Source organism: Sceloporus occidentalis, unplaced genomic scaffold (assembly GCF_023333645.1).
Source record: "Sceloporus occidentalis isolate IW3139 unplaced genomic scaffold, rSceOcc1.0.p SCAF_150, whole genome shotgun sequence".
Lineage (NCBI taxonomy): Eukaryota > Metazoa > Chordata > Lepidosauria > Squamata > Phrynosomatidae > Sceloporus > Sceloporus occidentalis.
In genome coordinates this window covers 579,334-594,062 of record NW_028317130.1, presented here as the reverse complement: position 1 = coordinate 594,062, position 14,729 = coordinate 579,334, and the positions used below count along the sequence as shown (strand labels likewise).

Below are 14,729 nucleotides of genomic sequence, written 5' to 3'. Positions count from 1 at the left end.
TCAACCTCACGTATAAGTTGAGGGCAAGTTTTGGAGCCAAAATTATGGATCTTGCTATGATCTGTGGATAGGCTGAGGGTAAAACTTGGAGGGTCCTTCAATGTATGTATGTGTGTGCACGGCAGGAGGGACTCTCATTGAGACTTTTTGCTTCAGTATTCAGCTTTCCTTTCAGCCTTCAGACAGCGAGGTGGACAGGCAGGAGAGAGACTCTTAAACAAACAGCAATATCAATCAATCACCTAGGACTCTTTCTGCTTGGCTCAAGAGAGAAAGAAACTGCATGAGAGCTGTTTTCACATTACCATAGTGACCCATTTATAAGTCGACCTGGGATTTTGGAGTCAATTTTTGGGCATAAATTTGTAGACTTATAGATGAGTATATACTGTATATTAAATTAAAAATGAAATATGTATTCCAAAAGCATATTTTTGTTATTGTTTATTGATTTATTCTATCTGAATTTATACAGATAAATTCCTCTTGACTGCTTTACTCTGTAAAATTGTTTGAGATTCACTCATGAACTCCAGTATTTTATCTGATAATTTACTATTTTTGATATTTACATACTACTGAAAGATTTTGGACTTGAATATTTAAAATAGTCAAAAGAATTTTCTGAGTACAAACCTGAAGTTACTGTATCAGTTGATTAGCCACTAATCGTATGGTAGAATTATTGCCTGTTCAAGAAATTGCTATCCTTAAGCAATATACAGTTAGGAGATTTCACAAAAGCATATAGCCAGACCTTTTATAGTGATGTTTTGAAAATGAATGTTGAGCTGATAGTGACTTTTTTATGAAGTGTTTTTCCTAGCCTCAAATTACATATCCTCAGATGCTATGTCTGTCTGTTCACAGTTGATCTACATTGTCTATTTCCAACCTTTATGGGAAGGAATCCACAGTTCTCAAAGGAGTTTATCAGACAAGGGAAATTGGAAGTATAATCCAATGGCAATCTGAGCACAATCATGGAATTTAACGTTATTGCATGATAGACTGCCACACACAATTTCGAGCAATGGGAAGTCAGTCTGAGCGCAATCATGAGGTTTCACGTTACTGTGTGATAGACTGCCACATGCAAATTCAGGCAATGGCATGCTATTTTGGGGGAAATGGGGAGCCAGTTCGAATGCAATGAGCATTCACGTAATTTCGCTAAACTAAGAGAAATTCCTCACGTGTGATAAACTCCAAAGGAATCTATGTTTCAATATTTCCAAAAAAGTTAAAGGTACAAACTAAACCAAACCTGCAAGTAGAATTTTGTTCTACTGGAAGAATGAAGGGGAAAAAAATAACACTGTTTTATTTGGAAGGGCTTGAATAAGTTATTTTGTTTGTTGCTGTTGGTTTTCTAACTCTCTTTAAGATGGATGAGATAAAGAGCAAAGACCGAGTGATTCTGGCTTTGGAGAAGGAACTTGGTGCCCAAGCGGGCCATACACGAAAGTTGCTGCTCCAGAAAGAAGCTCTGGATGAGCAGCTTGTTCAGGTCAAAGAAGCGGAACGATACCATGGCAGCCCAAAGAAAGAACTTCCTCTTGGAGCAGGAGAGATAAATGAACTGGTAGGAGGCCCAGTAAGAGAACCATTTTTTAAAAACATACCTATAATACCTTAGTGAACAGATGGGGAATTTCCACTCACAAGCCAAATTCCACACCAGGCTAGCCCTATTGCTCCACAGGGCCTCAGAACATGGCCATTCCCCCTCCGCAAAGCCCCACTCTTTGAAAGGGAGTGTGTCAGGAGAACAACTGATGTGTAGCCTAGAGAAAGTTTAGTTTTCATTGCTCTGAACACAGGAGATTAACTGTGTATTCAACTAGCACCTGAAAACTATATTGGTAAGGTGAAGGATAAGTGAAGGCACCCCAACAGAGGCATCATCTGGAGGAGTTCCCAGCAGCCTTCATGGTGTTGAGCAATGGTGTCATTGTTGTGTGTTTTCAGATTGTTTCTAATTTATGATTACCCTCAGACAAACCTATTAGGGTTTTCTTGGCAAGATTTTTTTAGAGGGGGTTTGCCTTTGCCTTCCTCTGAGGCTGAAAGAATGTGACCTGCCCAGGGTCACCCAGTGGGTTTCCATGGTTGCATCCAATCTCTCGTCTCTAGTCATAGTACAGTGCTCAAACCACTATACCACACTGGCTTTCTGAACAGTACTACATTTATTTAAATGTGGGATGGGTATAGGGAGGGGTGTAATATAAACTCTAGCTATTAGAAAGTTTCCCACTCCCACCTTAGCTGTTATAAAAGTGTGATTATTCCAGCAAATAAATGGGGGGAAACAGACACGAAGGGGATGCTTCAAGGCGTCCCTGCCCAAGATGCCTTGGGACAGCAGCAGCCACACGCTGTGAGCCCAAATTGACGCAGAAAAAACGCTCCTTTTTGGGTTGGGTTTCTGTGGTCCAGGTGCAGCTTCGGTGTATCTTCCACATATCTTGGGGGCATGTATAATCCAATCACCACAGCAGAGGTGGATGCAGAACAGAACAAAAGGTGAACCCTGGCGCCACAAACACTGAGAGGGAATCTAACTAAGCACAGGCAGCCCTCCATATCCACGGATTCTGTATCCATGGGTTCAACTACCCATGGCTTGAAAATACCCCCCCCCCCAAAAAAAAAAAATTCTAAAAAGCAAACCTTGATTATGCAATTTTATATAGGTGACAGCAATTTACTATTCCACTGTATAAAATGGGACTTCAGTATCCATGGTGTGTGTGTGTGTGTGTGTCCATCCTGAAACCAAACCCTAGTGAATTCCAAGGGGCTCACTGGGCAACTATACCTAGTGATTAAAAGGGATAGATTTACAGGGAATAAACTTTCAACTTGTCAAAAATCCTCTATTTCCACTGTTGGGTCCCACCACTGAATGACTGAATTGGGTATTCTCCAAGTCATACAAAAATAAGGTTAGCCCTGTTGGTTATAAGGAAGATTCCAAAATCTCTGTTAAGATAATGCCATTATTAAGGTAGCTAAATTGGCATACACACACACACACACACACAGAGAGAGAGAGTTTGTGTATGTGTTTTTATGCTAACATTGGGTTTATAGAGTAGAATTCTGTATGAAAATAGTTTTTTCCCTTATTGAAATATAATTGGGTACCAGTTTGTCTTGTTATATTGCATTCCATGTTAGATACTGATATGAAGTATTTGTGAACAGTTATATCAGTAATGTGATTTCCAATCTTGATGTGAATCCTACTGCTTCTATTTTATATAATGGTTAATTGTTTTGTCTACGCTGATCCACCTTATGATATGAAATTGTTGGCAGTTTTATGTTTTAATACATCTTTTATATTTTAAAGGAGCAACATACAGATGAGCGAGACATACGGAGATTTCAACTAAAAATTGCAGAACTCAGTGCTATAATACAGAAGGTAGAAGACAGAAACACACTTTTAGTAGATGAAAGGAATGAACTGGTAAAGTAACTCTCACCACTGTGCTAAAACACACAAAACAAAAGATTGCTTGAACCTTTATCAGCTACCTTCATATTCCATAATTAACTAGATGCTGAAGAAAAAATTAGAGAACTTCCAGGGGTTGGAGGAATATTCAAAACACCAGTATGAAAAATCCTTTATACCTATGAACGTTCAAATCCCTTATCAGCATTAGTAAGATTTATTTTAGACACAGATTATACTAATAATATAAATAAAATTATGCTTTTTATAAAAAGTGTCAGTTTATAGACATTTTAAAACAACATTAGTTTATTGGACACTGAGGGGTAGCACATGCAAGGAACTACTAACTCCTCTCTTTATAGTGAGTGTCAAAAAGATACATTGGTGTTTTATCTCATCCCTTTAGGGGAGAGCAGACAGAAATTAGCATTGGGACTGTGAAAAAAAATAGGATTAGAATGTGTTAGTGTGATAAACTGAGCAATAGGAAAATGATTTTACCTGGTAACAATAATATCAGTTTATAATGTTACGGTGAAGCATTAACTCATATTCTCACTATTTAATTTTCCACTTTTTTTGCAGTTGAAACAATGTCGAGACACAGAAGTACAGCTTAAGCCACTTGTAGAAAAAAACAAAAGACTGACTAAAAAAATTGAGAATATGTTGCAGAATATACAAAGAATGGAGGAAAAAATTAAAAACCTTTCCAGGGAAAATATGGAAATGGTAAGCTGTTGTTCTCTTTTCATCATAAATTCTGATCAGTATTCTTGTTTACTTAGAACGGATTTGGGTAATAGTAGTAAGTTTTTAAAAGCACATTTGACACAAAGTATTTGAAATCTCCACCTTTTTCCAATATGTAAATTAGCTTGAGCAGAACAATCTTCTCATTCATCCAAAGATTATCATTGCTAGATCAGAAAATAGACCTACCATTACCACAAATCAGAAAATAGACCTACCTACCACAAAATGTTCATTAGTGATGGTGATTATGAAGCTGTAGACTGGTTGGGTCTTGCATAAATACTGACTCCCTGGCCTTCTGTTTTGCTATACTTTTATTTGTTTATTTAAATATTTATATACCATCCAAGCTTAAGTGCTTGGATATACAAACTAGATCAATTTAAAACAATATGAAACAATTTAACAATTTAAACAATCTGAAACAATTAAAAGAGTTTAAAACCAAGTACTATGCACCTATACAGATTTGGGCAAAACCTTTAAACTCCAGTGGGGTTGATAAAATGCCATATTTTCACTTGGTGCTAGAATGAACCCAGCATTGGGAGATACCAGTTAGGACTCTAAGGAGGTAGCACTCCACAACTGACACACAACAGCAGAGAGGTTGTCTTCCATGTTCCCTTGTAGATGCTGCTGTGCAGTGGGACTGAGGAGAGCCCCTGGAGCAGACCGTTGCTGTGCGGTCCCGTAATCCTAGCACGGCGTGAGCACGGCGCTATTGCGCCATCTGTACCACACCAAAGAAACAGCTAGAATAGCAGTATGTTTATGGAATCTTAGACCAGATCACATGGACTGAGTTCCAACATATTGCCCAATAAGTCACATAAGTCATATAAGTTTCTTTATATTGATGTGTGTCCCCAAAAGGAGCAAAGTTGGATAATTTAGTAACAGGCATACTTACTTGAAAGGAATATATGCATGAAGTAGAAGCAACAGCAGCTGGATTAATTGTTAATATTTATGTCTTAACTTTACTTCATTGACACCAAAGTGGTATTGAGATCAAGATGACTGCTTTTTCACACCTTTTTATCATAAAGTAAGTCAGATTGAGATAGAGTGATTGGTCCACAATCACTCAGGCAATTTGTGAAGTCAAACGTTTTCACAGCCAGCAGCCATAGTTTTTGTGGGTTTTTCGGGCTATTTAGCCGTGTTCTGGAAGAATTTATTCCTGATGTTTCACCTGCATCTGTGGCTGGCATCCTCAGAGTGTGGTGGCATGGATTTTCCTGTTCTTGATAAGCCTGGGTTGTATATAGCTGCATATGGGCTGCCTACCGGGAATGCAGGAAGATCCATCATTGACACATGTCTATTCCATTGGGGATAGTCACGTGTGATAACCTCCTCAGAATTGCAGTCTTCTGTGTTTCAGTCCAACATTCTAACAACTGGACCACTGTTGCTCTGCTTAGGATGATGGGCTGTCCATCTATTTCATTCGTAATGGTGATGTTTTTTCACATGTGTTCCTTGGTTTTTTTTAGACAAGTTTAGAATTTAGCTTGATTGAAGGTGACAAGATGAGGCTATTTGTATGAATATTTCTCTGGACTTAATCCAGTCTTTTTGTAAGTGTAATTTCTTACTATGTTAATGAAATACATTTTTTATAGAAAGAAAAGTTATCTGTTCAGCCAACCTTGAGAAGGCATACTTCATTGAATGACATCAGCAGCAGACGGGAAGAAAAGGAAATTGAATTTCTTAAACTACAGATCATACAGCAGCAGCATCTTATTGATAATCTCACAGTGGTAATATTCCAGTATTTGTCATAGTCAGCCTTTGCCTTAATTTCTTATTCCTTCTTAGACAGACCTTTGTAAAGACATATTTTCATTTGATTGGAATATAACATAACTTGCATTTTGTGCAACCTGTCTCCCATGAGCTTTCCTTCATACTCTCTGCTTCCCCTTCATTCTGCTACAATTAGAGAGAGTGAAATGAATTTGAAAAAAGAGATTTGGGTGCAGTACAGATTGCCAAAAAGCAGTGTACTAGCGCCGGTATTAGGGTTAGGGAGCATGCACCATCTACATGCTCCCTAACCCTAATACGTACCCCCAGCGGCATAATGGCAGCATTCTGTGTACACAGGCACCACCATTATGAAGTTAGGGCCGCGCCACGTCCAAACGACGTGGCACGAGCATGATGTGTTCGCGCCACGTCAGGCCACTTGTGGCGGCCTAACAGGCACTGAAAGGAGCTCTGAAATGGAGCTCCTTCTGGAGGGTGCCTCATTCCAGCAGCCACCAAACTGTTGTGGGAACGGCGCCAGGGAGAAAGGGGCCGAGTGGCCACTTTCTCTCCTGGCTGTGGCTCCCGGGGTGTCCTGGGGCATGAAGCCCCAAGGACACCCCTTTTTGCCACTTCTCCCTGGTCCCGAAAAGCACTGGATTGGGGCCTCTGGGCTGCCGCTGTGGCTGCCCTGGCCCCAATCCGTGCCTGAATGGAGCGGCTGCAGGCCGCCCCAAAGGCGCGGTCTGTATCCCGCCATGGTTTACTGGGGGAAAGAGGGAGAAGAGAGAAAAAGCTGGCCAATGGATGGGGGCTTTTGTAAGGCTGTATCCATGTTACAGGCTTGAGGCTCACCTGGATGGGGGCTTTTGTATGGCTGTATCCATGTTACAGGCTTGAGGCTCCCCTAGGAGTAAATCATATTTAACTCAATGGTACTTTATTCTGAGTAGATACATATAGGAGTACATGTGAGGGCAATTATACTTTTGAGGCTGCAATTCGATGCATACCTACTTCGCTAAACTCTGCTAAATAGAATATGAATATGCAAACATAAAAACAGCTGAAAACCAGTCAAGATGGTTCCTGGAAGTGATGCAAATGTGCGGTACCACTTGCAGAGGATGGGGTGGTTTATAAGGGCAAAAGTCCCCCACCACTATCACCATTAAGTTGCCTGCCTGTCTTGTTATGGAAGAATCCAGGCATCTAAACCTATGAAGAAAGTACATCCTGCAAGTGAAGATGACATTGTTTCCACAAAAATGGAAGCCATCTGGCTAGAGCAGTGAAGTGTTTCACTGTCCTGTGCTGTTAAAGCATCTAAATAGGCAAAGAATGGAGGCTGGTGGGTAGCTGCAGGGGAAAAAGACAAATACATTTACCATGTCTATGGTCCCAATCAGAATTGAGCTCCATGCTAGATCAAGAAGACAAATTAAATACTACTGTGAAAGAGCAGGAGACAAATTCAGTTTTAAAGATTAGAATCTCAGTGGAAGAGCAGTAATTAGGGCAGAAGTGGATGAAGTTAATAACAACAGCAATTGGCCCCATCTTGGACTAGTAGAACACTATGAAGAGTTCTACTAGGCTATGGAATTCTGGGATTTGTAGTTTTGTGGGACATTTAATCTTCTCTGTCAGAGCGCTTTGGTGTCATGACAAACTACAAATCCCAAGATTCTACAGCATTGAGCTATGGCAATTAAAGTGGTGTCAAATTGGATTATTTCTGCAGTGTGGATGCAGCCTATGTCTCTAGGGAAAAGATGAGTTAGTTGTGGGAAGAGAAGAGGAATGGAAACATCCCTAGGATTATCAGATTACATCACAAAGCGAGGTCAGTATAGGTAGACTTGGAGGGAGCTCATTGAAAGTTACTCTTAATTATCTAAGTCTATTACTACTCCCCACTTGGAGGCATTAACTCTTTCATCACAGAGTACGTTTTGCACTTCCAACACATATTACTATGGGTGAGAAGAGACCCCAAAATTTGGGGATTTCCTGAGATGGCTCATGCAAAGATAATATTTGTCTGCTTGTTTAAAGTATTCTGCCACACCTCTATGTTGTCAAAATGCTATGCCTGATTCTCTCCCCACCCCCATTTGAAATACACTTTTCTGTTTCCAGACCTCAATAGCAAAAAAAAGTTGGGAACTGCATAATTAATTAACCCAACTGAGAGATGAAATATATTAGGGAAATTATGCAGATTTTGATTCAGTCTTCTTATACTTGGTCAAAAATGTGTGCATTGTAGATGGAGTGGCCCCCCACCTCCAGTTATACAAATGTGGGAAACATTACAAAAAGTGCATCTTCCAATAGTAATAAAAAAGGGGGTCTGTAGTTTTCCTATGGAACATACTGGACCTTATGAATACACTGTAATGATCCTGTGCATTCTCTTGTTATCCTGTAGAAATCCCCCTGTGTGCATCTGTGCATGTAAACAGACGCACATCCTTGCAGATTACAGTTGGCCTGGCTAATTCATGGATTTTGCATCCACGGATTCAACTATGCACAACTTCAAAATATATATTTTTTAAAAATCCAAAAAAACAAACCTTGATTTTTGCAATTTTATATAAGGGACACCTTTTTATTGTGCCATTGTATATATTTGGACATGAGCATTGTCAGATTTTGATATCCGTTGGTCGGTCCTGGAACCGAACCCCAGCAGATACCAAAGACCCACTGTATTTACATATACATTCACACATACCTATATGTTTCTATGTACATAATGACTTTTTTTGCTATAGGAACAGGAGCAATTGTTACACTCTAAGAAACAGAGAAGAAAATCTCTGAAATCCCCAAAGGTGAGTAACGTTTGTCTCTATCATGATGGCAATTTTCCTCCAAAAATGTTGATATTAAATTTTGTCATTAAAAGAATGACTTCATTATTAATATTTAATTATATTTAATTAATGGAGAAAAACTGCATGGCTTGCTGCTGCTGTTGTAAATATGTAGACGTTAGATATTTACCATAGTCTGCAGTATAAGCTTGAACATTGATAGTTGATAGTGATGTTTTATTATGCCTTTCTGTTTCACACAGTTTACTCTGTAATCCTATACTATTGGTAATTTGATAAAATTATCAGCTTGTTAGATGAAAGGAATGCTGTGGATATAGTATATCTTGATTTCAGTAAGGCCTTTGACAAAGTTCCCCATGACATTCTTGCAAACAAGCTTGTAAAATGTGGATTAGACAAAGCAACTGTTACATGGATTTGTAATTGGTTGACTCACCGAAGCCAAAGGGTGCTCAACCATGGCTCCTTTTCATCCTGGAGAGAAGTGACCAGTGGGGTCCCACAGGGCTCTGTCCTGGGCCCAGTGCTATTCAACATCTTTATCAATGACTTGGAAGATAAAATTGGGGGCATACTTATCAAATTTGCAGATGACACCAAACTAGGGGGAGTAGCTAATACCCCAGAGGACAGGATCAAAATTCAAGATGACCTAGAAAGCTGGGCCAAAGCTAACAAAATGAAATTCAACAGGGAGAAATGTAAGGTACTGCACTTAGGGCGGAAAAATGAAATGCACAGATATAGGATGGGCGACACCTGGCTGAATGAAACTACATGTGAAAGGGATTTAAGAGTCCAAGTAGACCACAAGTTGAACATGAATCAACAGTGCGACGCAGCAGCTAAAAAGGCCAATGCAATTTTAGACTGCATCAATAAAAGTATAGTATCTAGATCAAGGGAAGTAATAGTGCCACTATATTCTGCTCTGGTTAGGCCCCACCTGGAATATTGCGTCCAGTTCTGGGCACCACAATTTAAAAAGGATGTGGAGAAACTGCAGCATGTCCAAGGGAGAGCAACTAAAATGGTGAAGGGTCTGGAAGCCATTCCCAACGAGGAACGACTCAGGGAGCTGGGGATGTTTAGCCTGGAGAAGAGAAGTTTAAGAGGTGATATGATAGCCCTGTTTAAATACAGTGCGCCCGTGCCATACGCTGGCGTGCCATACACGGCCTTGAGCATACGCGCTCAAGCCGCGGCGTGTGCGCGGGGTGGAAGGGGCGGCACGTCCCATTCAATTGAATGGGCGCGCGCGCCCGTTGCACCCTGTGCGCGCCCGTGCCGCCGCGCACGAGCCCCATTGTTTCCAATGGGGCTCGAGCATAGGCGGAATTCGCCTTACGCGGAGAGATCCGGAACGGATCCCCCGTGTAAGGCGAGGACGGACTGTATTTGAAGGGATGTCATATTGAGGAGGGAGCAAGTTTGTTTTCTGCTTCTCCAGAGACTAGGACCCGGAGTAATGGATGCAAGCTACAGGAAAAGAGATTCCACCTCAACATTAGGAGGAACTTCTTGACAGTAAGGGCTGTCTGACAGTGGAACACACTCCCTCAGAGTGTAGTTGAATCTCCCTCCTTAGAGGTCTTTAAACAAAGGCTGGATGTTCCATCTGTCGGGGATGCTTTGATTTGGATTTCCTGCATGGCAGGGGGTTGGACTGGATGGCCCTTGTGGTCTCTTCCAACTCTATTATTCTATGATTCTACTCAATTACCAGGCAAAGAGGCCCATTGAATTTAATAGTACTACTTAGCAGCAGACATGGCCATAGCATTACTGTGCATTTCGTTATTATTATTTATTATTAATATTATATTTCTAACCTTCCTTTTTCCCCAGATTAGGATTCAAAGTGGCTTAAAATTATTAAAGAAGATCATTGTTAACAATAACATGGTTAAAACTATTGTTTTTAAAAAATACATGTGGGAATCGCTGATTATGTACTCCTGTTTGACATCATACCTAACAGCTTTTTTGAAATAACACAAAATCCACCAACCCCCCTAAAAAGTAATAAAATAATAAAGAGTCAGATATAGCAGATGAAAACAACTAAAATTCAAGGACCCAGCATACATTGGAATATTTGTTTGGATTCTTGACAAATGTGATTTTTTTTTAATGGAGTTATAGTTGCTTTGGTTTTTAAAAAAATCTTTAACCAACACTACATAGATATTGTACCTGGAATTCAAATCAGATGAATAGGGGTGGACAGGTAAATTGAGTCCATGTCGTTTTTTATATTGTTTACATATCTTGTTTCTCATTTATTTGTAAATTTGTTTTAATGAAAACAAATATTTGTCCATATTTTTGGAGTTTGTCTCAGAAAATATGCACCTCATTTCTCTCAAAATATGCATTTCTAAATGTTTTTAATTTTAAAATAGATGCAGATTGGTCTGCATTTCTATATATTTTGGAGCTCAGAACTACATTGCAAAATATGGAGAATTGCAACATGGCCATGTTCTTGGGAAGTTGAGAATCTTTTTAAAATAAAGGAACATGATAAAAAAAAATAACCAAGAGAGTGTTCAGATCAAGTGTAATAATTTCCCTTTTCCTGCAGTCTTTGTTCTGATCAATATTTGAACAAAGGTATGGGAACTCTATTTCAATTTTTTGTTGCCTAGGATGAATTCCTATAGATCTTCCATGGCCATTGTTTTTGTTTTTTGATGTTCAGCATTAATCCAACCTTGGTATTTTCCTCCTTGACTTTTTTCAGTAATTGCTCCAGGTCTTTTTTGGTTTATGCTAGTAGTATTATGTCATCTGCATATCTTAGGTTGTTAATGTCCCTTCCTCCTATCATTTATCTTGAGTCCAAGCCCACTCTGCATATGACATTTTCTGCATATAAATTGAATAAATATGGTGCCTTGCCTGACCCCTTTGCTGATTGAGAACCATTCTGTTTCTCTGGATTCTGTTCTGATGGCAGCCTCATGTCCTCAGTATGGGTTAGCATCAGAACAATCACATGCAGTACTCCCATTCCTCTAAACGCAAACCATAGCTTTTTGTGATCTATGAAGTCAAATACTTTGCTGTAGTCAAAAAAGCACATGCATATTTACTTCTGGAATTCTCTTGTGTACTCCATTATCCAATATATGTTTGCAATGTGATCCTCACTGCCTCTTCCTTTTCCAGCTTGCATCAGGGATTTCTTGCTCCATATATGGTAGGAATCTTTGCTGCAGAATTTTAAGCATGACTTTGCTTGCATGGGAAATTACTGTGATGGTTCTATAATTACTACAATCTTTTTTGTCTCCTTTTTTGTGGCTGGGAATGTATAAGGATTGCTTCTATTCTGTGGACAACTGCTTTTTTTCCATATTTGTTGACAGATTTTAGTTAAAGCTAAGCTTGACTCTGTCTCTGTGAGTTATAGTAATTACAAAAAGGAAGGTCGATTATCTGTTCCTGATGATTTGTTCTCTCCAATTGCTTTTATAGCAACTCCCACATCACTTTCCAAAATTGGGGATTAATCTTCAAAAGTTTCTTCTTCCCATTTGTAATTCATATTTTCACATTTTTATATAGCTCTTCTGTGTATTGTTTCCATCATTTTTTTTAAATTTCATCATGCTCATGAATTGTGTTACTCTTCTTTTTCTAGAGTACCTCTACTCTTGGTTTAAATGTCTTCTTGCATTCTTGGATCTTGTGGAAGAGGTCTCTTGTTCTTTCTTTTATTATTGTTGGCTCCTATTTGTTTGTATTGATTGTTGTAGCAGTTCTCTTTATTCATACACACTGAACAGTAGGATTTAAGCTTCAGATTAAATTTCTGTCTCCTTTTCCTTTTGCTTTTCTTCTTTCCTTCTTTCCAGATGAAATGTTTAATCTCTCATGCATTGTTTCTTCTCCTTCATTTTGGCTACTGATATTGTCTTTCTGAATTCCTCTTTGACTATCCTTGACGTCCGTCCAGAGTTTTTCTGGTTCCTAGTAAACTAGGCTTAATAGTGCAAATCTATTTCTCACCTTGTCTTTTAATTCCATGTCACCCTTTAATCTTCTCTTCTAAATATACTCAGCTCCTTAAGTCGCCCCTCATAGTGAATTTTTTCCAGCATTTCACTGTTTTGGTCACCCTTCTGTGGACACATTCCAGCTTGTCAACATCCTACTTGAACTGTAGCAACCAGAACACACTGCCTTGGAGAGTGGTGGAGTCGCCTTTTTAGGAGGTCTTTAAACAGAGGCTGGATGGCTTTGATTGTGCATGGCAGGAAGTTGGACTGGCTGGCCCTTGTGGTCTCTTCCAACTCTCTGATTCTATGAAAAGAGATGCCACTAACATTAGGAGGAACTTCCTGACAGTAAGAGCTGTTTGACAGTGGAAAACACTCCCTTGGAGAGTGGTGGAGTCTTCTTCTTTGGAGGTTTTTAAACAGAGGCTGGATGGCCATCTGTGAGGGATGCTTTGATTGTGAGTGAGTGAAAAATCAAGTTAACATTTATTGTACTAGCCGAAGGCCAGGACAAAATGAGCTTATCAAAAAGGATAAAACATTTAACATTTAAAACAAAAGGCACAGAATACAAATGACAAAAAATGTCTTAACATGTAATGTGCAGTTAAAAATAGTTAACTGTTAAAAAAGGACAAAAGAAAAAAGAGACACCTTTCCTGGATATTAGTAAACATATTTGATATAATCATAAAATCTAATTAATACTTGGCATCTCTCTGGCAATTTATGGCAATTTTGTTTAACTCTCTCTTTTTAATCTTTTTTTAAATAAATTTTATTATTAAAAACAGAAAATGACAAAAACAATCTTTACATTCAAACATATACAGTAACACATACATTACACTTCCACCTATTATCACTCTTTATCTATTTTACAAATACCTGGTCAGAAAAGTCAGGGGGACTTATAGATGACACCCCTTTATTGCTTCCCCTCATAAATAGCAAATCTTAAATACCTTAAATAATCTTCTTACTCCTCCTATCTCCCTAATACAATCTACTTATTCTATTGCTTATACCTTCCTCTCTGTCTTTCTCTCCACTTCAATCTTCTCCCTCTATAATTCTGCACCTTGACCATTTTGGTCCATTCCTACCTTGTCTTAAGTATCTTACACATACCATCTCTACCTTCTCCAACCCTCTACACTTACTGTATCCCTTTAACTTTCTTTCCCTTCTTCTTTCCAATCCCCATTCAGCTCTTCTGACATCATTCTTTCTTCTTCATTCTCTCTTAGACATCTTCATACTTTCCTATTTCTTCTTTCACACTCGTTCATACAAACTGACTTCCTTCCTACCAATGCTTGTCTGATTTATGTTAGTTTTGACTTTCTTAATTCTTTATTGAATAGTGGGTCCACTCTCCTTTCATTTTAATGTAAATTAATAGTCGCTATTTTACCCCAATTCTCTTCTAAAAATTTAATTAATTCATCCCATTCTCCTATAAATTGTTCCTTGTTTTTATTTCTTAATGCCTGCATTAATTTATCAATTTCTATCCCATCATATAATTTTGTCAACCAATGTTCCTTTGATGGAATATAATTACATTTCCATTTTTGGGCAAAGCACATTCAAGCAACAGATATCATGTAGAATACAACTTCTCTTTCTAATCTTTTTTGCAGCCATGGCAAAAAGAGCCACTCTATGTGTTACATAGTCATTGGCGTCACCCAAAAGGAATTGGACCGAATCAACAGTAGAGCTCCCACTTTTGTTTATCAGCAAGGGTGTTAAACATTTGTTTCTAGGGTTGCTGTACAATGGACAAATTAATAAGTAGTGAACAATATCCTCCACCTGATGCTGACTGCAGATGCATAGTCTGTTCTTAAAAGGCACTTTATTGTAGAACCGCAGTAG

The 14,729-nt window shown here is 38.8% G+C and overlaps 1 protein-coding gene across 7 annotated transcripts in view; it reads left to right on the top strand.

The window, feature by feature from the left end:
• The window catches only part of LOC149280649 (janus kinase and microtubule-interacting protein 1-like), a 66,526-nt gene that overhangs the window by 17,831 nt on the left and 33,966 nt on the right, over positions 1–14,729 (top strand). For 5 of the 7 annotated variants that reach the window (XR_016278136.1, XM_089500211.1, XM_089500208.1 and 2 more), the window contains exons 4-8: positions 1,388–1,597; positions 3,362–3,481; positions 4,058–4,204; positions 5,860–6,000; positions 8,773–8,832. Coding sequence is in view for 6 of the 7 variants with exons in the window: in XM_089500211.1 (XP_089356337.1) it covers positions 1,388–1,597; positions 3,362–3,481; positions 4,058–4,204; positions 5,860–6,000; positions 8,773–8,832 (678 nt within the window). In the remaining variant the exon portion in view is untranslated. The remainder of the gene's footprint in view (positions 1–1,387; positions 1,598–3,361; positions 3,482–4,057; positions 4,205–5,859; positions 6,001–8,772; positions 8,833–14,729) is intronic. The other 2 variants (XM_089500207.1, XM_089500212.1) reach the window with 2 other exon arrangements.